The sequence below is a fragment of the Ursus maritimus genome, unplaced genomic scaffold (genome assembly GCF_017311325.1).
Source record: "Ursus maritimus isolate PB19 unplaced genomic scaffold, ASM1731132v1 scaffold_21, whole genome shotgun sequence".
In the NCBI taxonomy this organism is placed as follows: Eukaryota; Metazoa; Chordata; class Mammalia; order Carnivora; family Ursidae; genus Ursus; species Ursus maritimus.
Genome location: NW_024424564.1, coordinates 19,120,005 through 19,145,853, shown reverse-complemented (window position 1 = coordinate 19,145,853; position 25,849 = coordinate 19,120,005). Strand labels below are relative to the sequence as shown.

Here is a 25,849-nt window from a genome sequence, read left to right as displayed (position 1 = left end):
TTTTTTTTTTTGGTATGAAATTAGGTGCATAACTATTTTTTCTGTTCAGTATCTGATGGTCTGTTTTACCACATCCACCAAAAATGAGATGACAGGCTGTTTTTCTTTTCAGCCACAATACAGCTTTTCCCCACCAAGAGGGTGTTCTATGTTACACTTTGAAACTGATTTAGAAAGTGACACAGTAAATCCTGGGAAGTCTCCCTCCCCGAGCCTCTGGTAGGACAGCCAGGAAGCCCAGTCTCCTTAGCTACCAGAAATAGGCTAAAGTCTTGGAGAAATGAGTGTATAGTTTGGCTTCCCCCAGGCCCCTCACTCCCCCTGATACTTAAGCGGATTCAGACGCAGAACATCCAAAGGTTACTAGGTTTCACTGCGGGGGGAGCAAAGCTGCCAACCACCAAAGAGCTTCCTGTGGTGGCCAGCAGAAGGGAAGACGCATTTGAAGGCTACTTATCATAGAACTTGGCTGCCGTTTAAAATGCAAGTGTTTTAAAATCCATGCTTCAGGGAAGTCTTTTAGGTCAATACAATTGTGTGATGGTATCTCAAAGGCCTCGAAAGCCTTTTAACAATACATTGGCGGCTGCTGTGACCCAAGGTGTAAGCCTTCATCTTGTTATCTTGCCCCATTCCTTTGTGGGGTGTCACCACAGAAACTTCTCTTCGAGGGTCAAGGTATTATTTCAGCCACACAGCTGTTCTTAGCCCTTTCCATCTTGCTTACTTTGTGTGATACTGGGCGTAAGCGATGCTTCTGTGGGGTTTGAGCTCTGCAGGACTGCAGGGGGTCCTCAGGTCATATTTTTAAGTGTTGATCTGTTTTGACCTTTCTGTTCCCTGATTTCATAAGGGCAAATAGTAATGCTTTTTTGGAATAATTTATGGGAACATTTCTAGAGGAAAACTAATTTGGGACAAGAGAAAGAAACTCAGCAGCTGGGCATAAGCTAAAATGGAAAGTCATTCTTGTGTCTGTATTGAAGGTGGTATCAAGGTATTCGGAGCAGAGAAGGGAAGGTAGGAGGGATTAGGTGAGTTGATCTCCATTTGCTCACAGCTCATTGTAGAGCACTTTAAAAACCTGTTTGTTATGTCAAGCGTGTTGCATGTACGCATTTATATTTATATATGTACGTTAAAAATGGGAACAAAAATATCTTTGGCATCCTAAGAGAATACTCTCACTTTCAGAGATCCCCAAATTATCTCTGTCCATATGCAAATATTAAAGAGACCCCCCAACTAAGGCATATATATAAATTTTATATTTTGCTTTTTCTGCTAACATAGAAAAGCATTTTTTTCATGTCATTTTGTCTAATGGCTGCCTACTATTCCACTGAGTGGTAGTATACGTAAGCATTTTCTTACTGTTGAATGCTGAGCGCATTTTGCTATGTTGAAATAAGCTAGAGTAGGTTGGCATCCACAAATGTGAGTATCTGCCTAGTTTAGATATGATGGCCGGAGGCTCAGCTTGTTAGGGCTTCTGTTTGCAAGAACTCTTTACAATGTGAAATTTCCCATCTCTGGACAGAATTTTTTTTTTTTTTTTTTGCCAGTAACCCTCATTAAACATAAAAAGAAAAAAATATATTTTTACCTGGTACCTTTCTTTACAGGATACCTGGTAGGGAAGTCAACATGACATGACTCCTGTTTTTATTGCATTTGTCTAACTTTCCATTGAGACTGTGCTGCCCGCGGGCACTTGCCCGAGAAAGCTAGCCAGGGGCTGAGGTATGGAAACCCACTTTGCTAATCAACTCCCCAAATCTATCACTGTGCACCAGAGCTTCGGGAATCGGTTTCGGCTATTTCTCATTGTCAAAAATTGATTACTTTGGAAGAGACTAAAAACCTAAGTACTAAAACCGTTGTTTGTCAAAGTAATCACAGAGGGTATGTCCTACTGGGATAGGGCTTATGTAAATGCAGGGAGAGAGTAGAAGTTAAAAAAAAAAAAAAAAAAAAAGACAAAGTCCATGTAAGCCTTGATTTAGATTGATGCCGTAGCTCTGTTTCTCTCATGACTTTGCTTTTTAAACACCCTCTTCGATGGATCACCAGACTGCTAGATGCCATGAGAGATCACCTTTTCTATTCCCTTACCTTGGAGCAGGACTACAAACCCATGTCCCAATTCTTATTTTTAAAAACCCTCCAGAGAGCGAGGCTCTTTCAGATATCTGTTTTAACATTGAACACTGTTGGGAGGGTCCTTTTCGGTTTCCACGCGCCATTTGAACGCCTTTCTTTGTATTTGAACTTCAGTGGCTTCAGAAGGTCATGGTAAGCGGTCTCAAATGGATATTTGAAATGGACATGAATGACTCAGTTCTCTCACTCCGAGAAAGAGATTCTAGTTCTTTTGTGAGAGCCCAAATCAGATGGGTGACTACCACAGATGCCACAGCCCTGAGATGTAAGGGAGGGCAGAATTTGGGTCAGAAGCACAGGGCTGAGTCCCAGTGACCTCCAGCATGTAAGGGGGTGTCATACAAATGTGAGGCAATATTAATAATAGTCCCTGTGACACTCAGAACAGAGATCATGTACATCTTAAGCTCCTCACTTGCTAAATGATCTACATTTTGGGGGGACAAATGTGAATTAATACAAGTTGAAATATATGGGACATGAAAGATCATCCAAATGGACGCATCCTTTTAAGTAAGAAAGTAATCTCAAAAACCACAGAACGACTGTATGATGAATAACATAATAAAAAAAATTAACACCCTCAAAAAAAAATTTCCAACCACTAAAAAAAAAAAAAAATCTCAGAGCTTTTTAATGGGATGGATAAGGCATAGAAGATGTCAGTGGCAGTTTCTGTTTGGGGATAGATTAGTCCTTAACCGTCGCAGTCTCAGAATGTGTTTGAATAACTTAGGTCTTAAGATCTTTGAGAGAGAGGAGGTTAACATTTACGCAATCTTGGTTTAGGTTTGCCAATCTTGGCTTAACATTGAGGATATGAACCATTTTCACTCTCAGTTCTGAAGTCAGGTACACACAATTTTACCCCAGAAAGGCGGCAGCATGAAGCCTTTTCTTAGAGATCGTTGGCAGGGCTGGATGGGGCCGTGCGACATGGCCAGGCGGCACCTGGGCTGGAGACGGACAGCACTTCGCGCTCTTCCCCCATCTGCTCCCAGCCTCTGCTTCCCACTTGGTGCCCTGGCAGTCTAACTAATGGCTGGGCAAGCGACTCTGCTCCACTCAGAGGAGATCACTCCATGTCCCAAGCAGTGTCTTCCTGTAGAAATTACAATGCCGAGCTGCTTTTTGATCCCAGGTACTTAAGTTCTAGCCCAAGGCCCTGAATTCACCAGGTGTAGAACGCGAGGATCTGAAAGGAGGTTTGATCCTTGAGACTGTGTACTGGGTTTTGCCATGCAATCATCCCCTGGTGACTTGTACAACACGTCCTGGTGTACTTCTCTCAGACTCCAGCCAAATGCCCCCAAACAGCAGCTGTGGCCTCAATCAGTCTTGTTAAAAATGTAGCTACATCGCACCTCTTTCCTATCTTCAAGTCAGTCCTGTTGTATTTGGAGTAGCAGTGACTGAGATAAACCATTTCCTTTCATTTTCCACACCGAGAATGGAAGAACAGGAACTCCAGCTTGCATGTAATTTAAAGAGGCACCGTTCTGATACTGATTGCTTCTTCAGGAAAAACCTCATCCATTTTTTTTATATTTACTTTAAAGCGTGCATGAGTGGGAGCAAGAGCAAGCAGGGGGAGGGGCCTAGGGAGAGAGAGAGACTCTCCAGCAGGCTCCATGCCGAGCGCGGAGCTCCACGTGGGACTTGATCTCACGACCTAGAGACTGTGACCTGAGCCAAAATCAAGAGTTGGATGCTTAGCTGACTGAGCCACCCAGGTGTCCCTCAACCCATTTTTTTACAACTGAGAAGGCCACCAGAGTCCTGTGTTGTATGTCTGTGAGTTTGTGAGCGGTGTCCCCTACACATTCCTCTAATCATTCCCAACCCCCAGTGCTAGCAATTTGATGTGAAGTCCTTGCTCTAAAAGAACTTAAAAGTGGAAGAAATAATAATTAATGTGAACTTTGGAGCAAGTCAAACCATTGATTTTAATGTCTGGTCCCTACTTCCTCGTTATGTGATTTTCGAACAAGTGTCTTAGCCTCTGTGAGCCTCAGTGTCTTCATTTGCAAACGTGGCTAACTATCACACAGTTTGTGAGATTTCACTGAGCTGCTGTACTTACATATTTCACATATAAATTGAATTTTTAAGTTATTCCCCCCCCCCCAAGGGAAGTGATGAGCAATTGGAATCCCCAAATTCGGGAATTTCTGAAGAGGGAGCACAAACTAGCAGGTGGAAGAGGCTGGGTTTGGGGGTGTGGTGGTGGTGAGAATCAGGGTCTCCAGAAATCACCTGATATAGGTGGTGCTAGATCTGGTTTCCTGCCCTGGCAGCAACGGATCCAGGGCTTTGAAAGTCGTGATTGAAAATGACACCAGCAACTGCTCATTTCATACAGGCTAGTTATCCCACTAAAATTCAGACCTGACTTAAAAAGTATTTAAAAATTTGGCTGAGTTGTATGTGAAACAGGCTAAAGTAACTCCTATAAAGATGGCATGACAATCTCCCGGCGGGAATGCTACAGTGTGTTCTTCAAAATAGGAAGGATTTGGATTTGAAGAAAGAATAAATTGGGTATGGGATGGCATGCATTTAGTAATCATCTGGTTTTGTAAAAATGTAGCTCATGCTTTTTCTGTCCTTTTTCTTTTTCTCATAAGAGTTAGTTTTGAAATGGAAATCTAGGAGGATAGTGAGTGCCATATTTCAAATTGTATTTTTTAAGGGAATGATCTATTTTTGGCCGATAGCTCTTTAAAAATGATTTTAGCAATGACCAAAAATCATGTAATTCTGCAGAGCTCAATATCTGATTTTCTCCATAGGGTGTTAATAAGGAGCTTCTTCTATTGCTTTATGAATCACAGGGGCTTAGAGAACTCTAAGCGTACAAAGTATCTTGTTTTGAAAAAAAAAAAAGTTCTTACATTCAAGCGTATCTAATTAAACATTGTTTGGAGAACATTAAAATGTTTCCTTAATCTTTAGTGTTTGATGCATGATTGCAAGGTAGGCCCTCCTGCTCCCTTACTCTTTAGTGTTTGATGCATGATTGCAAGGTAGGCCCTCCTGCTCCCTGAAGATGAAGAATTCATCTTCATATCTGCTGTAAGGAAAGGCAGTGAAACACATGGAAGCCATGATTCCCTATTTCCAGGAACTTGCAGCATGACGGAACGGAACACATCCGAGGATGGGATGGAGAGACGTGGGAGCAGAAACATGGGGAATCTCCTGTGGGATCTTTCCCAGATCTCTCTCTGCCACAGAAAGACTGACGCAGAACGTTTGGGAGCTGCTCGAAGACAAGGGACTAAGGAGGGGTGTCGGACGGAGGCAGGCTGTTGTAGCCTCCCTCACACAGCACAGTAGTGGCCCGAGAGCTGGGAGAACAGAGTCAGGGAACAAAAGTGTAGGGCCTATGAAGTGTGTTCGTGTGTCACAGATTAAATATCCCTCGTGCAGGCCCTCTAACCTCTTCCTCAGGGGCTGCCTAGCATAAGGGATGAGTTTTTGGAGTCAGACACAAGTCTGAGTTTCAGCTATCCCATTAGCTGCAGGACCTGGTGTGATTTCTAACTTCTCAGAGTTTCTGCTTCTTTGTCTATAAATTTGGGATAATAATAATACCTACCCATAGTGTTGCTGTGAGGACTAAATGAGTCACAGTGCCTGGCTCATATAAACCACTTGAGATCTGAATTTAAATATGGTAAGTTTTGCTCTACCTGATTTTTCCGGGTAACAGAGCTTTGCAAATACAGTGTACCAAATAGAAACATGAATGACCCCCCCCCCCAATCAGGCAAGCCTACTGTGACATGAAGTTTCCAGAGCCTTCATGTAATTTTCAAACATGGCCTCAATATAAACAAAATATCAGTATGATAGTACTTGGAAAGTCACTGACCTCAAACAGAGCATATATCTCTCCTCAGGATCTAAGTTAAACATTGATGTTGATTTTATATTAGGCAAGTATTTCAAAGGCTGTCTGCATTCCCTCTTTATGACTTAAACTGTTGAAAAATGTGTTCTAAAATCAAAACATAAAACTCCAGACTCTTGACCTATTTTAAATTCTAATCTCACTTTATTTTTATTTTTTGACACTGAGTTACAATTAAGAACAGACTATTCCTGACATGCTGGTTCCAGAAAGACATTTTTTTCCCCTTCTCTCCTTAAACACTAGGAGAAAGCAATACTTCAGGGGAGTACCTTGTCAGAATATTGATTTATTTATGTAGAAATAACATCTTAAACTGAAGAACAGTTGATTAACTTTTGGTAAACAGAACCTCTTGCCACATTCCAAAGTGTTTGAAACTTAGAGAATGAGAAGACTTGGCTATAAGTATTAAAAAAAAATTTTTTTTTCCTTTTTAATAGCATCGTCTGTGGGGCCTTGTGCTTCACTCCAAAATGCTCATCCCTACATTCAGGTGTTCCCTGAAGTCCAGAAAATTGTCCTTGAATATAAACTGTGTTCCATATGAAAAGAAATACTGATTTAGAAGTTACTTTCAGAAAGGATGTCGAAAGCAAGGGCTCATTCTAGGATGAAAGGCATCACTTCTAAGACCAATGCCCTCTGAGCATTTTAAAGGTATATGTAGATGGTTTGCTCACAGCTGGGTTTGCTGGGCTCTGGGTTCTCCTGGTGGCCCAGGCTCTCCTGTTTCCCAAGCCAGAAGTTTGCCCGCTCCTGGAGCCCAGCAGAAGGACCCCCCAGTGAACACTCTGACGTACATCCCTGGCCATCTCAGGGAGAAAGTAATTGCACATTATTAGCGACTTGAGGGACTTTAAAAGTGGGAAAAAAAAGTAAGCTAAATGGTTTATTTGTGCCCTCAGTTCCTCTTGTGAAGAGATAAAGAACAGGGAAGAGAGGAGATAGAGCTGGCAGGAGACAGCAAGTGCCAGGATTGCTCTCTTTGAAGTAGACCAACAGAGAATTCTTCCATCAGCTTTTCCAAAAGCTTAGGTGCCATTCCACTCTGCCCACAGGCTCTTGAAATCTGGAAAGGGTGGGTATGAGTGGCCCAGAGATACTGAGACTGTCACTGGCCCCACAGGAAGAGGAAAAATACCCCCAAAACTGTTAAACAGTACTGCAAACAATGGACTTTTGCCCCCAAAACAAAATGATTCATTATTCAATATATCTATTTATTTTAGGAATTTATTTGGCATTAGACTTCTTTTTTTGAGAGAAAGAGCACAAGGCTGGGGTGGAGGATGGGGGGGAGGGAAGTTTGGAGGCAGGGGAGAGAGAATGTTAAGCAGACTGCATGCCCAGCCTGGAGCCTCATGTGGCGCTCTATCTCATAACCCTGAGATCATGACCTGAGCCAAAATCAAAAGTCAGGTGCTTAACCGACTGAGACACCCAAGCGCCCCAACATTAGACTTTTAAGGCCGCGTATCATAGGATTACGCTGATAGGCAGTGTCTAGAAAAGGCAAATCCGTAGAGACAGGAAAGAGATTAACAGTGGCCTCTGGGTGAGGGGCAGGAATGGGAGTGATTGCAAATGGACATGAAGGTTATTTTGGGGGGTGATAGAAATATTCTAAAATCAGGTTGTTTTAATGGTTGCACACCTCTATATTTACTATACACCTTTGGAAAAAACAGTTTTCAAATGCAAAAGTACATAATCTCTTTTACATTTTACATATAAAGAAATAAGGCTCAGAAAGTTTATGGGATTTGGACACTGAGTTATGTCCTCATTTGACCCATGCCACACTTTGTCCTGAGAGCTAACTCTTATGATGTGTAAAAATATGAAATACTCTCCTTACTTCTAAAGAGTTCATACTCGCGTGGTCAACAAAACAGGTAAACAAGGCATCTATCCATGTATGAGCATTTCATGGCTAAGCAGTTATACTTGGAGATGAGGACTGGGTGTGGTGAGGAGCCAACTGTGTGGTATAGCGTAGATAATACACTGCCAGGGGCAAAGATGAAAGTGAGCTGAGCATCATCAAGGAGGCTCCTTAGAAGGAGAAGAAAATACTATTGAATCCCAGATAGTAAATATCACAGTGCATTCCTATATAGACTGGTACCTGTGGTTCTGGCCACTCTAGATTAAAAAAAGCACAGTACATACACCTTCGTATGAACTAGCAGCGCTGGGTGAAATGAAAACTAGCAGTGCTGTGTCCACAGAAAGCTGGACAAGTGTATTTATGACAGCTTTGTCCATCATAATTCAAAATTGGAAACTACCCCAAAGTCCATCAACACAAAAATGGATAGATGGTGGCCTCTTCATACAATAGAACACTAAGTTACAAGGAGAGAACTGCCGCGTGCAACGGTATGGAGGCTCTCAGAAGCATCTGGAGCAAAAGAAGCTAAACCCCAAACAGCATTATTCCATTCATATGTAGTTCAAAACAGGCAAACTCATCCATGGTGAGAAAAAGCAGAACAGATTACTTCTGGGGCCGGGGATTGATTACAGAGAGGGGGTGAGAAATATTCTGCAGCTTGCCTGGAGTGACGGCTATACCGGTGGATAAAACTGTGAAGACACATTGAAATGTACATTTCATAGGAGTGCATTTTATTATGGATCAGTTTCTACCTCAAGGCATAATAATGTTGCTAGAAAAGGTCCAGAAAAGAGCAACTAAATGACCTGGGGAATCTGAGAAGCTATGGTGTAAAGACAGACTGGAAAAGGATTAGTCTTCATATTTCAAACAAGTGTTGATATGTCAGGAGAATTAAGGCTAACACTTCCTACCCCGAGGGGTACAGACTAGTAGAAAATGGCTTTGGAATTAGAAATTAGTGTCTGAATCCCGAGATCTTACTGGCTCCGCCACATGGCCTGGGCCTACGCCTGTGTTCTTCCCAACCCATGGGGTCTTAGTGTTGACCTTGTAGTAAGAGCCATGTGGTGGGGAGCATGATCTTGGAGACAAATGCTAAGGTTCCAAGGGAAACTGGAATGTTTTGAGGAAACATCTCTAAACTTTCAAACCGTATCAGGAAAGAACTCCCAGCATACCTGAGTGCTGCTTCAGATGGGGCTCTGGAGCAACATCAAAGGGCAGGCTTCCATATTTAGGATTTCAGGGCTTGAAACACTTTTGAAAAAAAGTGCTTTTCTGAGATAAAATTCACCTAACATAAAATTCACCCTCTTAAAGTGTCTAATTCAGTGGAATTTGGTATCTGCAGAATTGTGTAACAATCACCACTCCCTAGTTTTAGAATATTTTCGTTATCCCACAAAGAAACCCATATCCATTAGCGGTCATTCTTCATTCCTCCCCCCAGCCACCTCAACTCCCAGCCTTAGGCAGCCACCAATCTGCTTTCTGTCTCTGGATTTGCCTATTCTGGTTCATCCGTGTTGTAGCCTGTATCAGTACTGCGTTCCTTTTACTCTGTGTGGCTGAGTAATCTGTGGTGTGGACATAGCATGTTGAATTATTTACCAGCTGATGGAAATTTGAGTTCTTTTTGCTTTTTGGCAGTTACAAAAAATACCACTATGAGCATTCTCATACTTTTTTTTTTTTTTTTGGTGTGGACATATGCCTCCATTTTTCTTGGGTATATACTTAGGAATTAAATTGCCTTACCCTGCGTCGTCATTTAGGACCTCTTTTCATGCCCCACAGTCTCTCAGACATGGGGTCTAAGCTCAGACACCTCCTTTTGATCAAAACCATGCATGATAATGCTCTCTGAGCCCTTAGTTTGTCCAAGTCTCTTCACAAAATAAAAGCTAGAAGTCTAGTGGTCAGAGCGATGGTTTTTTCACTGGCAAGGAAAGAAAGGCACTGATCTGAGTTCCCAACAATAAGAATAACATTTACTCTCAGAGCTTATTAGGTGCCAAGAATCGTCCTAAGTGCTTCATGTGAATTATCTCATTTAGAGTGGATCTTAGCTCATGCTGGTGGGTAATAACCCATTTTATAGAAGGGTTAAGTAACAAGCCCAAGGAAACACCAGTAGTAAGTGGAGTCATGGTTGGGTCCACATAAGGTGAGTTCCAGGGCCTTGCAGTGCTGTGTCACCATAAAAGTATAACTGACTAAGCTTAATGGGTCTGTCTTCTTCACCGTTGTATTCCTGAAAACTAGCATGGTCTCTGGCTCAAAAAGGGACGTAATACATACATGTTGAATAAAAGAATAAATGAATAAAAGTAACTCAAAATAACTTAAAGATTCTTGTACATAAAATTCATAAACTTTTAGCCTTGTTTAAAACAAGTAAGTGTGGGTGTGGGTGCTCCTTCTCTTTGATCTTTTAATTATTTAAGCTGGTGTTTTTCGGCGAGTTCTCATTCTTTTTTTCTGTAGTACACATAGTACAACTCAGTTGCTGACATTTCATCTACTTGCAGAGTAACAGATTGTAATGGATTACAGATTTCACAATACAAACATTTGGCCTGCTCAGAGTGAGGTAGGAGTAAGACAGAAGGTAAAAACATTTAATTTGAAGAATTCACAAACAAGATAATAAAAAAAAATGTTCCAAAACATATGATGAACTCCCCAGAAGGGATTACATTGTAAAAGATCCAAATGTGGGGAAGATGGAGGACACAACAGACTAAGACCTTCTCCTGCATTGATCACGTTGCTTCCTACTCAAAAACCTCTTCACTATTTCAATAATAAACCTGATGTAGGCAAGGCTGCTCTTACCTATGGCATTTTCCTCATTCTTTTGTTTTCTGTTTGTTCCCATTTCAACTCCCACTCTTCACTTGCTGCTCTACCAATCTGTATTCAAAAGTCCGTGCTTCTAAACCCCTCTGCTCTGCTTTATTCAAAATTCAACGGAAAACCCTTATGTTCTTTGAGTTAAAAGAAAAACTAACCCCTACGTCAGTTTCTATTACAACAGTTAGATTCCTTAGTAGTACGTGTGTTAGAACTTGTATCTCCTAATAATTTTTCCCATAGTGACCCATTTGAGAGGGCACACGATGACTCTACTGCTCAAAACATTTTGGTCAGAGTCAGAAGACAACTCTTACGAGGACATCCGTCCTCTCGTTTTACCACAGTAACTAAAACCATTTTTCTCCATTTGATCGTCAACTCCTATTTGACCCTAAGTAGTTTGTGGCCATTTCAATAAAATGTACCTCGGGAAGACAAATAGAAGCCACTATTAAGGAGAAAAGAATGTACTGTACACTGAGAAAGACTTCTGGAGAGAGGAAATGGAATTCAGAAGATTTGGGGGTACCATATAAGCAGTATCTTGGGATAACTGGGCATCTTTCAAAGATGTCTTCCCTGAAGGGGTATAACTCAGGATGTATGTTTGATAAAATTCTCATTTCATTCTAATTTGTTCAATTCACTTGGAAATATTTAAGCAGTGTGGATGTTCCAGGCACAGTGACAGGCTCTGGAGATAAAGTGAATGAGACAGCATCCTTGTACTCACTGAGCTTTAGTCAGAGTAGAGAGAAAATGGACTTGTGATTCAGGCAGACCTGGGTCTAAATCCGTGCTCTGTTGTTTGCTTTCTGGGTGGCACTGGGCAAATTATATTTTCTAATATGTGGAATAGGGATAAAAAGAGTTACCCCCAGAGGACTGTCCCAAAAATTACATGAAATAATGTGAGAGAAGCAGTTAGTGGAGTGTTTGACACGGATGGGGGTCTGGCCCTCCTCGTCCAACTCTTGTCCTTGGGAGGAACAAGGTTCACTTAATGACCTGAGTCTAGATTCATCTGTCTGATATTTAGGGGACAAACTGCCACTGCACTACTTCATTCAGTCTCATTTATCCAGTCGCAGGGTGTCTGTTCAAGCTTTCACTCCACTCTTCGCTAGGCCCCTTATTGGCAGTCTCAGCTGTAAACTTGCTGATCTTTATGCACTTCTGGAGGGCCTTCTCCTTTTCTTTCTGCCTATTCAGATTCTCCATTGTAAAGACTGGTTCACTTTTTTCAAGTCCTCCCTGGAGTCTCCCTCTCCACGGCCGTTCTTCTTGCTTAAAACATATGGTACATTTGAATTTTTACTTCTTACTTGGCTCTTCCTGAAGCTTTTGTTATTTTGCATTATAAAGTTTTGTTACTATTATTGCCACTGCCCATATGTGAGTCTTAATTTTCTGTTTTATATACTTCCTATACCTTACAATATACTTTTATATACTAATTTCACAGATATTTAATATATTTTAAGTGAATGGATGGAAATTTATATTCTATTTTTTTAAATGGAAAGAGAAATCCCTCTGCCCTCATTAAACTCACCAGTCATGAGTAAATAATAACATGTTTGTGTTAATGAGTACCTTTGCATTTGAAGGCTTTGTGTCTTGGGCAGGAATTCATGCTGAGTATTTATGAAATATTAAGAAGAAACAAAATGCCAGAGCTGTTTTTTTGCTATGTTACATACGTTTGTGATGTATTGTAATATTTGAGTGGGAAAATATATATGTAAACTTTAACCAGTTGCAAATTGTTAAAGCAAACTGGCCAAATGTTAAGATTCTGAAAAAATAAGACAAAGCTGAGAAAAAAATAGATCGCATCAGTTTTTTTGTTTTGTTTTGTTTTTGCATTACATTGAATTGAGAGCTATATTTTGGGGGCTGAAAAGACTGGAAGAGATTGTCTAATGAAGATGGTATGGTTAAAGAGAAAGAGTGCTCTGCCATAGGTTATATGAACTTGGACAATTACTCAGACTTTCCTGGGCTTTAGGTCTTATCCCTTGATTTTGTAAAATAGATATAATAATGCCAATTTTGAAGAGTGTTATGAGAATTATTTTTGTTGGCACACAGTAGACTCTCAGTGAAAGGTAGCTTCTATTATTTGTGTTTATAGCTTAGGTGGAGAAGTGAAAGTTAGTTTTAATGTAGGTGAATTTTGGAAACGAGAGCAGGGCTGGGAACACAGGCCCCTGGCCGGTGAGAGCTATGAAGGGGAGGGTAATGCAGGAGGCTAAAGTATGACAATGGAAGGTCATCAAAGGGTATTTTGAATACCCAGAGTCTCTCTTCCCCAATTTAATTCTTTAAAGTCTAAATTTAGATTACTTTTCTAGAGAATTCACAATGAAAAATAAAATGATATTAAATTTTCATTTAGAAACTCAGTGAAGTGAGGATTTGGTTTCGTCCATTTGTGCATGAAAAGTCTTTTTAACTAGAAAGGCAATCAAATTATACTACACTCTAGAGGGATATTTCAAGTTATTTACTTTTTCCTATGATCTTAAAAACCACATCATGGAGCAGACAATACTTATTATGCATAACAATACAGTTATAATTGGTGATTGAAATTCTGACCAAAGACTGAAGATCAAGTAAACCATAGCTATGGCCAAAAACATACCAAAAAATCAAAGACAACTCTATTTCAGTAATAGTTGAAATGGAATTATTATGTTCCAAGTCCCATAAAATGAACATATATATACTAAAGGCACTAAAATATATCATGGTATTAATATAAGACAACTCATTACCAGTATATCATATCTACTATGTTATAAATCTGACTAGCAATAAATACTCTATGACAAATTTAGATATTTGTTCATATTCTTTGAAGTCTCCTTGGAGCTGATTCTTTTCCACTTCCTTCTGGGTAAATTTCCATGTTGCAAGCAGAGACTTACATCATAGCTTTAACTAAGTCTTAACTTTAGATAAAGTTAAACTAAGCTAAACCACAAGCTCTCTGCAACGGAAACAGGGTGACAAGAATGTTGCAGAGGGAACGACATACCGAATAAGGCTTAACAACTATCATTTTAATGACTATCAACAAAAGCAGTAACAACAGTGATTTTGCTAAGCATCTACACTGCCTCTCTTTTAAAAGAAACAGGCCGGGTGCTTGGGTGGCTCAGTCGGTTAAGCATCTGACTCTTGGTTTTGGCTCAGGTGGTGAAATAGAGCCCCACATCTGACGGAGTCTGCTTGAGATTCTCTGTCTTTGCCCCTCCCCCTGTTCATGTGCGTGCCCGCTCTCTCTATCTCTCTCTCAAATAAATAAAATCTTGGGGAAAAAAGAAAAAAAAAAAAGAGACCAAAATACCCACAAAGCTATTAAACCATTTTCATTGTTTAATGCTAGGATATTTTGTTGATGGGCTTGCAGAATACTCTGGACTTCATTTATAAAACAAGAACAGAATTACTATTACTGATATGGACTTTAAAAAGGGAATTTTGAATCATCTCACAGTATAATAAACACCTTCGCCCATTCCTTCAATCAAAAATATTTTTGCATACCTACTGTGTGCTTGCCTCTGTATTCAAACTTGGTTTCATACTGGGGAACAATAGGTATGGCCACTGCTGGGATGGAGCTTATAGTCTTGGGTGAGGGAGGGAGTAAAGACAGACAGTGAACAAGTAAAAAAGTACAAATAAATATAACTTCCTGTAATGTTATGGATCAAAGTAAATGTCTTTGTTGGATTTTTCTAATGTGATAGATTGTGAATGACAAGGAAGTGTCTTATTGGCTTCCATGTTTAAAATTCCACCAGTTAACCTTTTGTGAGGATTTCCATTCAGGGCATTGATTTGTTGTGCAGAGATTCTCAGAGGGTATGAGTTACCATCTGACTGCTAAGTATACTTAGAAATCACATCAGTTCTTTTATGATCTTTGGACATAAAAGATGTCATAAGGAATAATGACTTTAACCCTTTCCAAAGAAATATCAAGTCATTGACCATTGGAGGCTGAATAACTTTTGCCATTTGACTGAATATGTATTGTCCAAATGCTTTTCTGTGAAGTAAATGTTTTTCTAATTAGGCTTAAAAATGTGAAATTTTGTTGCAAAATTGATTTTCTATTAAGGCACTAAAGTAGTTTCTCTTCCCTTCTGCTTGGGTACTAATTAAATTATGTCCCAACTAGCTTTAATTCAGCAATCAATTTTTTTTCCATTTGCACTGGATTACAGAATCTCATTTAAAAATCACTCTTTAACGAATTCTACACAAAGCAGAGGTGATGGACTTATTCTCTAATGGAGGAAAAAAAATCCAACTACTTGTTCGAAAATAAAAAAAAAAGGCTCAGTTGTTTTCTGGTAGTTTTTATTTCTTATGCTGTCTTTAGAGATAAGTAGCAGTGGAGGTTAAAAACACATAAATTAGGGACAAAATGCTAAAAAAAAAACCACATTAAAGAATTAGGGATAAAAGGCTGATTGTGTCAGAGAAACTTATCAGGTCAGAATGGAAACCTGACCAGAGATGCTTTCCCGAGGGGCTAGAACCTAACAGTGGGAGCCGTGTGCTTGTTGGGGCTCTTCCTGGCATAGCTTATCTCTTTCACACATCTTTACATTTTCAGCATGTGCTTGGTAAATTCCAGATAAGGCTACTTGCCTTATTTCCCCCCCTAAATTGCTTGCACATTTAGCTGATCACTAAAATAACAGATTTTTAACTTACGTAATTGCTTCATCATCTTTTGACTTTTATAATTTTTAACTTTCTGGCAACAATGCCAAAATCACAGGGTTGGATCTCAGTGGGTTGGATTTAACCTGTTTAAATTCCAGTGCTAAATCGAACCAGACTACTGTGATTAGTGGTTCAGTTTCTAGATTCCAAAGCTGTTTCTTGAATTCCTTTTACCCCCATTTTTGTAGATATCTTTCACTTGTTATATTAAAAACACTTAACACTGTTAGATAAAAGGAAAATGAAAATCATGAACAGAATTGTTCATGTAAAATGGAAAAAACAGTATCTTTAAAATTGTAAGAACCAAAGTCAATCTGAGACTACAGTTTATTCGGACAACTATAATTTTCTGCAGTTAATGGACAGTAGCATGAAAAAATAGAGCATATATCACTGAGAATGAGTAATTATTCAGGTACAAAAATGTGATTGGAATCTTCATTTATTATGAGAAAGTTTATACCTGGTTCTAGTCATCCAGAGATACTTCATAAGCTAGACATCTGTTTTATGAGGCTTCCTATATCATGATAAAAGAAAACAGTCACTCAACTTCAAACCAAAAATTACTGTTACCAAGTAGATACCAAAGAGAAAAGGCTCAAGAGTTTAAGAATGTAGTTGTAGAATCATTTCTCATTACAAATTTGCAGAGACATTCAGTAAATACAACGGTGGTGAGAAAAAGAAGAGAGAAGTAGATTTGGATAGAGGGAAAAGGCCAGAATGAATAGGGAGGTAAAAACAAAATGAAAGAACACAAAAGATTGGCCAAGAAGAAAGAATGGGAGATCTCTTGCTTATTGGACACTTACCATGTACCAGAATCTATACTAGGCACTTTATACTCTATCCTGCTTAATCTGTAACACAAGGGGTAGATAATGGCAAACTACTTTCTAGATCTTGAATTTTAGAAAGCTTAAGTGACATATCCAAGTTCTCTGAGCTGGTAAATGGAGTCGTTGGAATTGTACCTCAGGAGTGTTTGATTTTCCAGACAGGACCTTTTCCAGAAACCAGGGTTACTGACAATAAGCAAGGCAAAGATTGGCATGAGGGAGGAAAAGGAGACCACACTATATACCATGAAAGCAGGAGCAGTGTCTACCCATTTCACTGTGTTTAGTACCTACAAAGTTCTAGAAATGTAGCAATCTATAGTAACTATCCATATAATATTTTTGAATGAGTTGAGCTACAAAAGTCTTAGGGAGAGAAGACATGGACGAAGAAAGAAGAGAAAGAAGAGGGCAAGTAAAGGGGTGAGAAGAAAAATGTGATTCTTTTTGGGCAGTCTATGTACTCTTAGATTCTAGAGTCAAGCCTATCAGCTTACTGTCCAGTCTCAAACTCTGCCCATATTCAAAGAATTTTTGAAAGAGGAAAACTGCTTGATGGCTTTACCTTTTCTTTCTTCTTTAAAACATTTTCTTAACTCAGGCAAAAATATTTGCCAACTTTTCAGGAACCCAGGTAAGTGTGATCTCGGAATACCATACTGCTTGATAGTTATCAGGTGAAGGTGAGGAGTACGAACTCTGGACAGGTAGCCATTGTGAAGCATGAGTGGGTCATATTTTGATACTCAACCAACAAGCTAACTGCTAATCTGTCAACTAATAAATATTTGTTATAATAATAATAAATGTTATGGTCCCACTTTGCACTCCAACTGCAAGGAATTTATATAGTAAAACATTTCAACAAAATATAAAAATTCAATGAAACAGCGCATTATTTGGCTCAATAATTAGAAACATTATGATCAAGTGATTCTTTTCAAACAGATGTTGGATTTTATATTGATACTAGTTCACTCGAAGAACTACTTATAAAAATAACAAAATTTAAAAACTCAATATTATCCTTGAGTGGTTTTTGAATACTATCCACAGTGGGGCGAAATTGATTTCAGTATCCACGAACCTAATTTCAACTAACATATTTGGTTAAGTTATATATCTTTCTTTCCAAAAGGAAAGCAGAGCTCAACCCAAATACCTTTTATTCCTTTTTTTACAGCCACATAATAATTTTAGAGCACTAATAAGATTCGATTTCAGTACAGCAATCAACAAACCTGTTCTAAAACCTCACTTAGTTCCATTGGTCACAGAAAATCTTAGTTTGAGAGAACTCTCAGGCTTTGGGCTTGGTTGAATTTCTCTGAGGGCTTGGGCCTCTCTGTGATCTCCCTGGTGGCCTCAAAGTGGTCACACTTTTCACAATCCTAGGGATCCTGAATAAAGAAGGCGGTTGACAATCCCTTGGGTGATTTTTAAGCCCAAGGGATTGTCAGGACCCCAAAAATAAATGCTGGAAAAGGAGTTGTTTTAGGAATTCAAAGAAGCTAGAGTTGTTTGCCTTCCTGATGTTGGCTTGTTGAGACAATTGCACAGAAAAACGCTAGGCAGGCATAGCATAATCAAATAGAATTGATGATTATGTAGTTTAAATGCACTAAGGATATTGAACTTCCCTTTTTAAATCACAGAAAAATCCTGGGCTGAACTATTAGAACTAGGGAGAAAACGATGTGAAGAGTACCATAAAAATGTGAGTCATTTAAAAAATGGATTTAATATCAGCTTTTGTGAATTATATTTGATGTTCCACCCGTCATGCTCTGATATCTACAGGAGAAACAATGAGCAGTCTGTGATACGAAGACATAATCAAGGGAAAAGTGCTATTTTATTTCTCTTTAATAGCTACATTACCTATGTAGAAAACACAAAATGATTGTGGAAAAATACAAAGAATAAGATGATTTTTCACTGTCCTTTTAAAGAAGTAGACGTGTGCGTGTCTGGCATTTTGTAAGCTTTTTAGAGGCAGATAGTGGGCGTGTGTGTGTGTCCAGGGAATTATGTATAGACACGGCACACAGATCTTTCTCTTTTCTTTCAAATAAGACCCAGAAGACCTGTATACTTTTTAATGAGGTTATGCAATCAGTCCCTTAACCCTATTTTGCCAGCTGTCAGCAGCTGGAGGCCCACATCATCCTTTGTAGAGAGTGTCTCTCAATAGGTTATTATGAGAGGAGCAACTGGCGAGTACAGCTTGTCATATTAGAAATGCTAATATTTTCCTTACCTCTTCCTTCTCGGCACTTTGCAGATCACGCCACTCCTCAGTTACGTGACCGAAATCCACTGTGTTCATGGGGACTTTAAATTCCCCAATGATGTCATGCTTAGAGAAACGATCAAAATCATACACGGCCATCACCAGGGTCTTGCCACCCAATTCTGAGTAGGGCACCTAAATAAGAAGAGATGAGGACAAAAATCCGGTCACAAAAATGCTTAAAACGGGTGACTTGGTTGTAGTGTTAAATTTTAATACTCAGTTGGATAAACAAAATGGGGATAATCATGCTCTTTAAAAAATTAATTCATTTGAATGACTGCTTGAGGCTTAAATTGAGAGAAAACAGAGACTTCGCCATAGTCATCTTATCGCTTTATCCTCAAGTTATAGGAGCTATTAGTGTTATTGATAGCGAGTCTTACTAGTAGTCATGCTATAAACACTTCAAGCTTTAGCTGTGTTGGCACACAGTAGGCACTTAAATATTTATTGTTTGAGAGATTAGAATGATCAGGTGGGAATTTGTTTGATAGAATAAACCAAGCTGATTGCACTTGACTGTGTAAGTTTTACTTGTAGAATATTTAGTTATTGTTATGATCAGTTATATTGTCAGGGTATAGCTTATTTGGGGTAGAAAACTTGTTTCAAAAGTTCTGTTAACTCTTTCCAGCCATTTGGATGCCACCGTTGAATGGAACAGTGATTTATGAAAAGATATACTAGGAATCAGGAAGGATTGAAATGAAATTCACAAGTTGCCTCACCTACTCCCTAAAATAATTTACTGATTGACAAGAGCTGACTAGAAAATTGATGTTTTGAATATCAGAGATGCATTATAATACAGATCTTGAAGTTCATTCTTAGGTTTGTCACTTTTTAGGATGAGCCGTGGCAAAAGGCCAAGAACTGATGAATTCTCCAGCTGTTCAGATAGATCTGGGACAGATGCTATGGGTTGGCATTTTTTTTTAGTGACATCTTTAATATTCAGGGAAAGTAGTGCGATCTAAGTAAGCTATACTTCAGTAACTGGGTAGAAATGCCTAATTAAGAAGTTGTTTAGACTTGTATGGAAGTTTTGATCAGTTTTTACCAGTGCAAATGGTTGTCTTTGGTCCATCTAACATACTCTGTATATTAAGGGAAGGGGAAGGAAACGTATTTGGCCATATATGTGTAAGAAATTTTAGTTTTTTGGGAGTTTTTTGTCACTTATTTGTCATCTATTTGGAATCTGATTAAAATACTTTGATTAAAAAGTAGGAACAATACTTTTTCCATTGCAGAAGAAAAAAATAAACCCTTCCCAACAGCTGAATTTCAGAGAAGGAGATGAATTTTAGAGTAAGGATAAACTCTTAGCAATTTCATCTTATTTCTGAAATCACTCTGGATTTTATTTGTTTGTTTATTTGTTTGTTTGTTTGTTTGTGGTGATTCTACTGAAATAACATTAGTCAAAACCCAGGCCTGGGTTTCCCCACTTTCCAGCTGATGGGCCTGGGGCAAGTGAATCAACTTCACTTTTCATCTACCAAATAGTGATAATAATAGGGCCACTTCGCAGGGCTGTTTGAGGCTGAACGAACACATGTGAGGCATTTAGCACAGGGCTACACAGTAGGCACTTCTATATTTGTTATTTGAATGAGTGGGAGTTTGTTTTGAGGAAAAGAAGCAGCACATAGGTTGGGGATGTCAAGTTCATGTCAAGTGGATTTGAACTCAGTTTTAAAGCCTATCTTCTTTAATGTTCTTCTGTTCTATCATCTTGCCTATTGGCATTTCAAGATGCATAATCTACAACATCGACTGGTGATATTAACCAATTTTCTAGAAACATCAGCATGGTTCTTAAGTGTATCAAAATATACTACATGTTGGATTGATTTATGGTTTGATCAACATTCTTGAAATAAAATGGAACCTGATAAAATTTGATAGGCAATTTAAAAATTTCAATAATTAAACTTCATGAGGACACAGAGATTGCTTATCAAATTTTAGCAATACATTTTTTTTTATTCACATATCAGTAACTCAAAACAGAAAGCCCCCCCTCACCCCAGTAGTTCAACTTTTAAGAATCTGCTTACTAAATCATGGTTAGAAACTGCTGACCTAAATTAAGATTGAAACATAGTCAAATAGGATGACTGTGATTACCATTTCCAATATTTTATTAGTTTTATTTTCATTTTGTTTTGTGGTGTATTGGGCATAGTGATTAGTTCTTCATAAGCTGAGTAGTTCCAGAATGTTTTTATTGCTACTCTAAATGACCTCTCTGGGCGTAGAAAAGTAGTTTTTTAGAGACAATTACTGATAAGATGTTGGGGGTTTTTTGTCTTAAAACCTCAAATTTCAGAGTGAATAGACACTGCTCTTTTACGAAATTGGAAACAGGGCTCGAGAAAATGACTCATGCCCTCGGTTTCATCCATTTATTTCATACATAGTATTTGCCAACATGAGGCACATGCTGTCGCGAAGGCTGGCTGATAGATGACTGATTCTGAATCTGCCTGCTGGCATATTCACAGAGCTTTCATTTTTTAGAAATATATTATTTTAAGTAATGCATTTAAAAATTTTTTTCACATATTAAAGATAGCTACCAAAGTGTGGTTTTTATGCATGACTTCGAGACAAGAGCTATGGAACTTGTGTATGCAGAGATGCCCAAGGCCTGCAGAGCATGTTTTCCTGTCCAGTTATTATGCTATGGCCAAAATCTCTCTTGGTTATTGTTTGTCAACTGCGGTGTCTCAAAGGATGAAGAACACTAGGGAAGAGATGACAGTTGAGGGAAAATGCTAGAAATGCAGAAAAACAAGGGATTTCTATTCTTTTTATTGATAGCTTAAGTATGCTTTCTGTGTGCTCGGATTGCCCCCCCTGTACACAGAATTTTGCAGTCAGAGTAAAACCAATTTGTACCATTTAAACAGTGGAACACAGCTTACTCTGTTCTGTGATTGTGATTTATTTTCAGGAACTTTGAGACTTAGAACAATTTCATTCTTGCTTTGGCTTTATTTTAGAGAGGGGGACATGTTCAAGTCTATTGGCTCACCAATAGTGACCTCCCTTTTCAGATGTGGAGGACAGTCCCGTCAACTTCCAGGCTATATTCTGTTCTGAAATGGCTGAGTTAAACTTCATGAGGACACAGAGAGTGGGACACAGCCTACTCTGACCACATCTAAATGCAGTGTAGAATCCTCACTGGACTGAAGTTAAGAATTTTAAATATTCTGAATAGACTCATCTGTGAGCCTCTGAACAAGGGGCTACATGTACATCTATGTATGTGTCACAATGAGATGGGTCTTAAAAACCATAGAGGAAAAGTTATTAGTAAGTACAAAAAAACGGTACCTTGAAAGTAAATTGCTCATTGAAGACAGGATTAAGGGTCTTTCGGTGGACTTTTGTCTCAAATTTCTTCTTTTTATCGGGCAGCAGAAACACTTTCACATAGGGATCAGATGTGCCCCCCATGTCTAAGGCGGGCAGCTCGGCAGCCTGGATAATTCCTACCAGCAGCTGAAACGAGAGACAGAGCACAGCAAACACAAGCATTGGTGGACATTTTGGAAAAGATTGACTTGTTCACGATGTTGCATATTGTGATCTCTCTCTCTCTCTCTTACTCTTTGCTTTTAATAAACTATTTCTCTTATCAATCTAAACACAGAAGGCAAATGAAGCAAGCCATATAGACTTCAGAAACCCAATTATGACAGATGCAGACTCTAGGAAGCCTGGTTTTAAGCACAAAAGAGGCTTTTAAAAGGTTGCTGATTACAGTTAAATATGGAATTCATATTTGCAAAAGGGTTGCAATCAAATAACTTTCCAGTTGCTAAAAGCCCTTGTGCATTATTTTTCTTTCCAGGGCGTGATTTGTAAGTGGAAATAAATTGTTAAACAATAACAACTCTGTGATTATAAAGTAGGAAATTTTTATTCTGAGCTCAAAGCTTCAGACCAGCAAAATAGAAATTTCTTAGAAATTGGGTAGCATTTTGAGATAAAAATAAGATGTGCAAGTTTCTATCATATTTGACCTTTATTTGTATGCTGCCTACTTTTTGTTTTAACTTACAGTAAAATTGTTATTTATTCTGAAATTAAATCTAGGACATGGAGTCAAAGAAGTATAATTTTGGCTTCACATAAATGAATGTAAAATTACAGATACGGTTTTTAATGATAAGTGACTGAATTTTTTTTTTTTTCAAATGCAGAGATTTCTCATCTGTTTTCTCAGTGATACGTTCCTGTCTTACAAGTGAATGTGAGTGTAGGCTGGCATTGTTACTGTTTATGTGAAGAAAATAAAAGGTCTGAGTGGACTCTTCCAGTTGCTCTGTCCTCAGACTTTTTCTATCAACAGACTGGTTTAGATTCACATGGGAAACAAAAGTAGACTCTCTTCAAGGTCATTCAAGATATACATTTGTCAGTAAATGTGGTTACATTATAGCTCTTCATATCAGGCCTAAAAACTTGAGTCTGTGCCTTTTTAGCCAGATTGAGTGGAAATGCAATTCACTTCCTTAAAAAAAAAAAAAAGTCACATTTATTTTCTGTAAAACTGACCCACCATATTTGTAAGAGCACTTTGGCTAGTTGGCTCAGTTTTTAACCAGGACCAATACTCTGAATGACGGTTGTTTCCATCTTAATGCTCAAAATATTAGTGACATCATCATACAACAGTAGCAATAAGAGCGCTGGATTGTAGGTATACAAAATACAGATTGTCAAAGAATAGCTAAAATAGACATTAGATTATAAAGACATGGTTAGTAAAGCAGTTTGTCTCTTGGTTTGCCAAGTTGGTATTTGGAATTTGCCTTTAGATAGCAATGTGAATAAGCAGGATTCTATTCTCTCCTTCTCACTTTTTGAAACGAATGTTCTTTGGGGCAGGGAATGTACTAGTGCTATAACCTAAGCTTCTTAAACCTAGACAACTTATATTTTAAAGATTTTTGGATATTTATTGATAAGGGGCGAAATTACTTCTAACCCCCCCACCTCCCCTGCTGCTTGAGAGATAAGTATCACATCTCCCTCTGCCACGAAAGCTGCTCATTTAGAGTACGTTAGGGTTGACTTTTAGTTTTGGTAAGCAAACATGTATATTTGATTACAGCTTGATATATAAAATTCCTCAGACTTCCTCTTTTCATGACTCATAGGAATCATTTTATAAATCAGATTAGCTGAGAACATTTGGAAAAATCGATGTATAGTAATTAAAAAACATTTCATTGGGTAGAATCTTCTAGATCCTCAGGATGAAATACCTTTTTAAAAATATCATGTTTGCTAGAAGGGGAACAGTAAAAACACTCATATTTTAGTAAAAAAAAAATCAGTGCTATTTTCTTAAAGATGCTTTATAAAATGATACTTAAAATGCTCAAGCTAATTTAGAAGTTTCAAAATTATGACTAAGCAGGATGAGATACTACTAGATTCCTATTGGATAATATGAAAGTAGAGTATATTAGTAAAAAAAATACTGAATACATATGTAAAGTCACGTTAAATTTCTGGAAAAAAAATGTTACATGTTAATGTTGGCCTTCATCTTCATCAGAATATGTAAATATTAGGAGGTTTTGCTCTCAACCAACTCCTGATTGTCAAATTTTGGTAGCTGGGATAGAAATGATCTCAAGTGCCCTATTTAACTATAAATGGTATATTTATAAATGCATATAAATCCATACCTATAAACGTGTACCTGTAACTAAAATGCAGCCTTCTATAATGTATTATGAAACAACGCTGATCAAATAAATTTTTTTAGTATGATAGATCATATCAATACATTCTTCATGAGGAACCCTCTGGAAATTCAGGAAGTGAAGACATTATTTATATTGTTGATTTCTAAATAATACCAGAATTCTTGCAACTCCACTGAACTCTCAACAGTTACTGACTTTGGACTTTGGTTGTCAAAGCTGAGCATTGGTGTTTGTTTTATGTATTGTTTATTCCTCATCCAACTGGAAATAACTAATGCAAGTCACATTAGTAGTAAATGTATTAACATGTATATCACTTCTTCCTCATGCAGAAAGATATGTGAAACAAACAGAGTTAAAACTCCCTTTGTCAGACAAGGACAATGTCCTAAAGATTCTTGAGAGCCTGATCTCTAATTCAGCTGATTCCACTAATTCTTTTTTTTTTTTTTTTAAGATTTTATCTATTTATTTTAGAGAGAGAGACGGCATGCTCCTGAGTGTGAGTTGGGGGAGGGGCAGAGGCAGGAGAGAGAATCCTCAAGCAGACTCCTGCACCGAGCCCCATGCTGGCGGATCCCAGCACTCTAAGATCATGACCTGAGCCAAAATCAAGAGTCAGACACTCAAATGAATGAGCCACCACTCAGGCGTCCCTCTACTAATTCTTACCTAGCTTTTTCATTTAACAAATCAGAAGGTAAAGGGGCATGGTCGATTTTTGTGGGTCCTAGAAGTTTTTTGTTTGTTTTGTTTTTAATGTAGAGATTTTTAACATTTTTCTTTGAGCTACCTCTATAATGCATTTAGTAAAAGGTAGCGAATATTATCGTTCATCTAGGTGGCACTTCACAACTTTTTGAGAAATTGAAGCAGGAGTGATTGTTTTGTTGCTGCCTTCAGTTCCTTAACGCCTTTTGGGCAGCAGTCATAGGCACTAGGAATCAAGTTGCTGGTCTTTCTCCTTTCCTAGAACGGTTAGCTCTAACTCATCGGTGCTAGGAATTTTACCTAGTATTATATTACATAAGGCATTCCTGCCTTTGAAATTCATGGAAGGCAGTCAGTTTTTCACCTTTGATTCCTTATCAAACAGTTAGGTTTTGTTTTCAAGCTTTAGTTTACCTCAACAGTTCCTCACCCAGTTGGGATCGAATTCCATGAATTCCAAGGGAGATCTTAGCAGCTCAGGCTGATGGGCTGGTGGGAACAGAGACTGTGGTTGGGAGCTGTCAGAATCAGCCCGACTACTTGCAAGTTCATTTGTATTCTGCCTGCCTGCTGTAAGTGCCATAAGTAGATGTAATCGGTTGAATACTGTGAATTCTAATTACCAGAAGTTAAATTAGCAAGTAGGGGACTGCCTGTACTTAG

The 25,849-nt window shown here is 38.5% G+C and overlaps 1 protein-coding gene across 2 annotated transcripts in view; it reads right to left on the bottom strand.

Annotated features, from left to right (window-relative positions):
- SYT1 (synaptotagmin 1) overlaps positions 1 to 25,849 on the bottom strand; it is a 201,943-nt gene that overhangs the window by 119,539 nt on the left and 56,555 nt on the right. For both annotated transcript variants that reach the window (XM_008710351.1, XM_008710352.1), the window contains exons 4-5: positions 22,086 to 22,253; positions 18,702 to 18,869 (exon numbers count right to left, since the gene is read on the bottom strand). In XM_008710351.1, the coding sequence (XP_008708573.1) occupies positions 18,702 to 18,869; positions 22,086 to 22,253 (336 nt within the window). The remainder of the gene's footprint in view (positions 1 to 18,701; positions 18,870 to 22,085; positions 22,254 to 25,849) is intronic.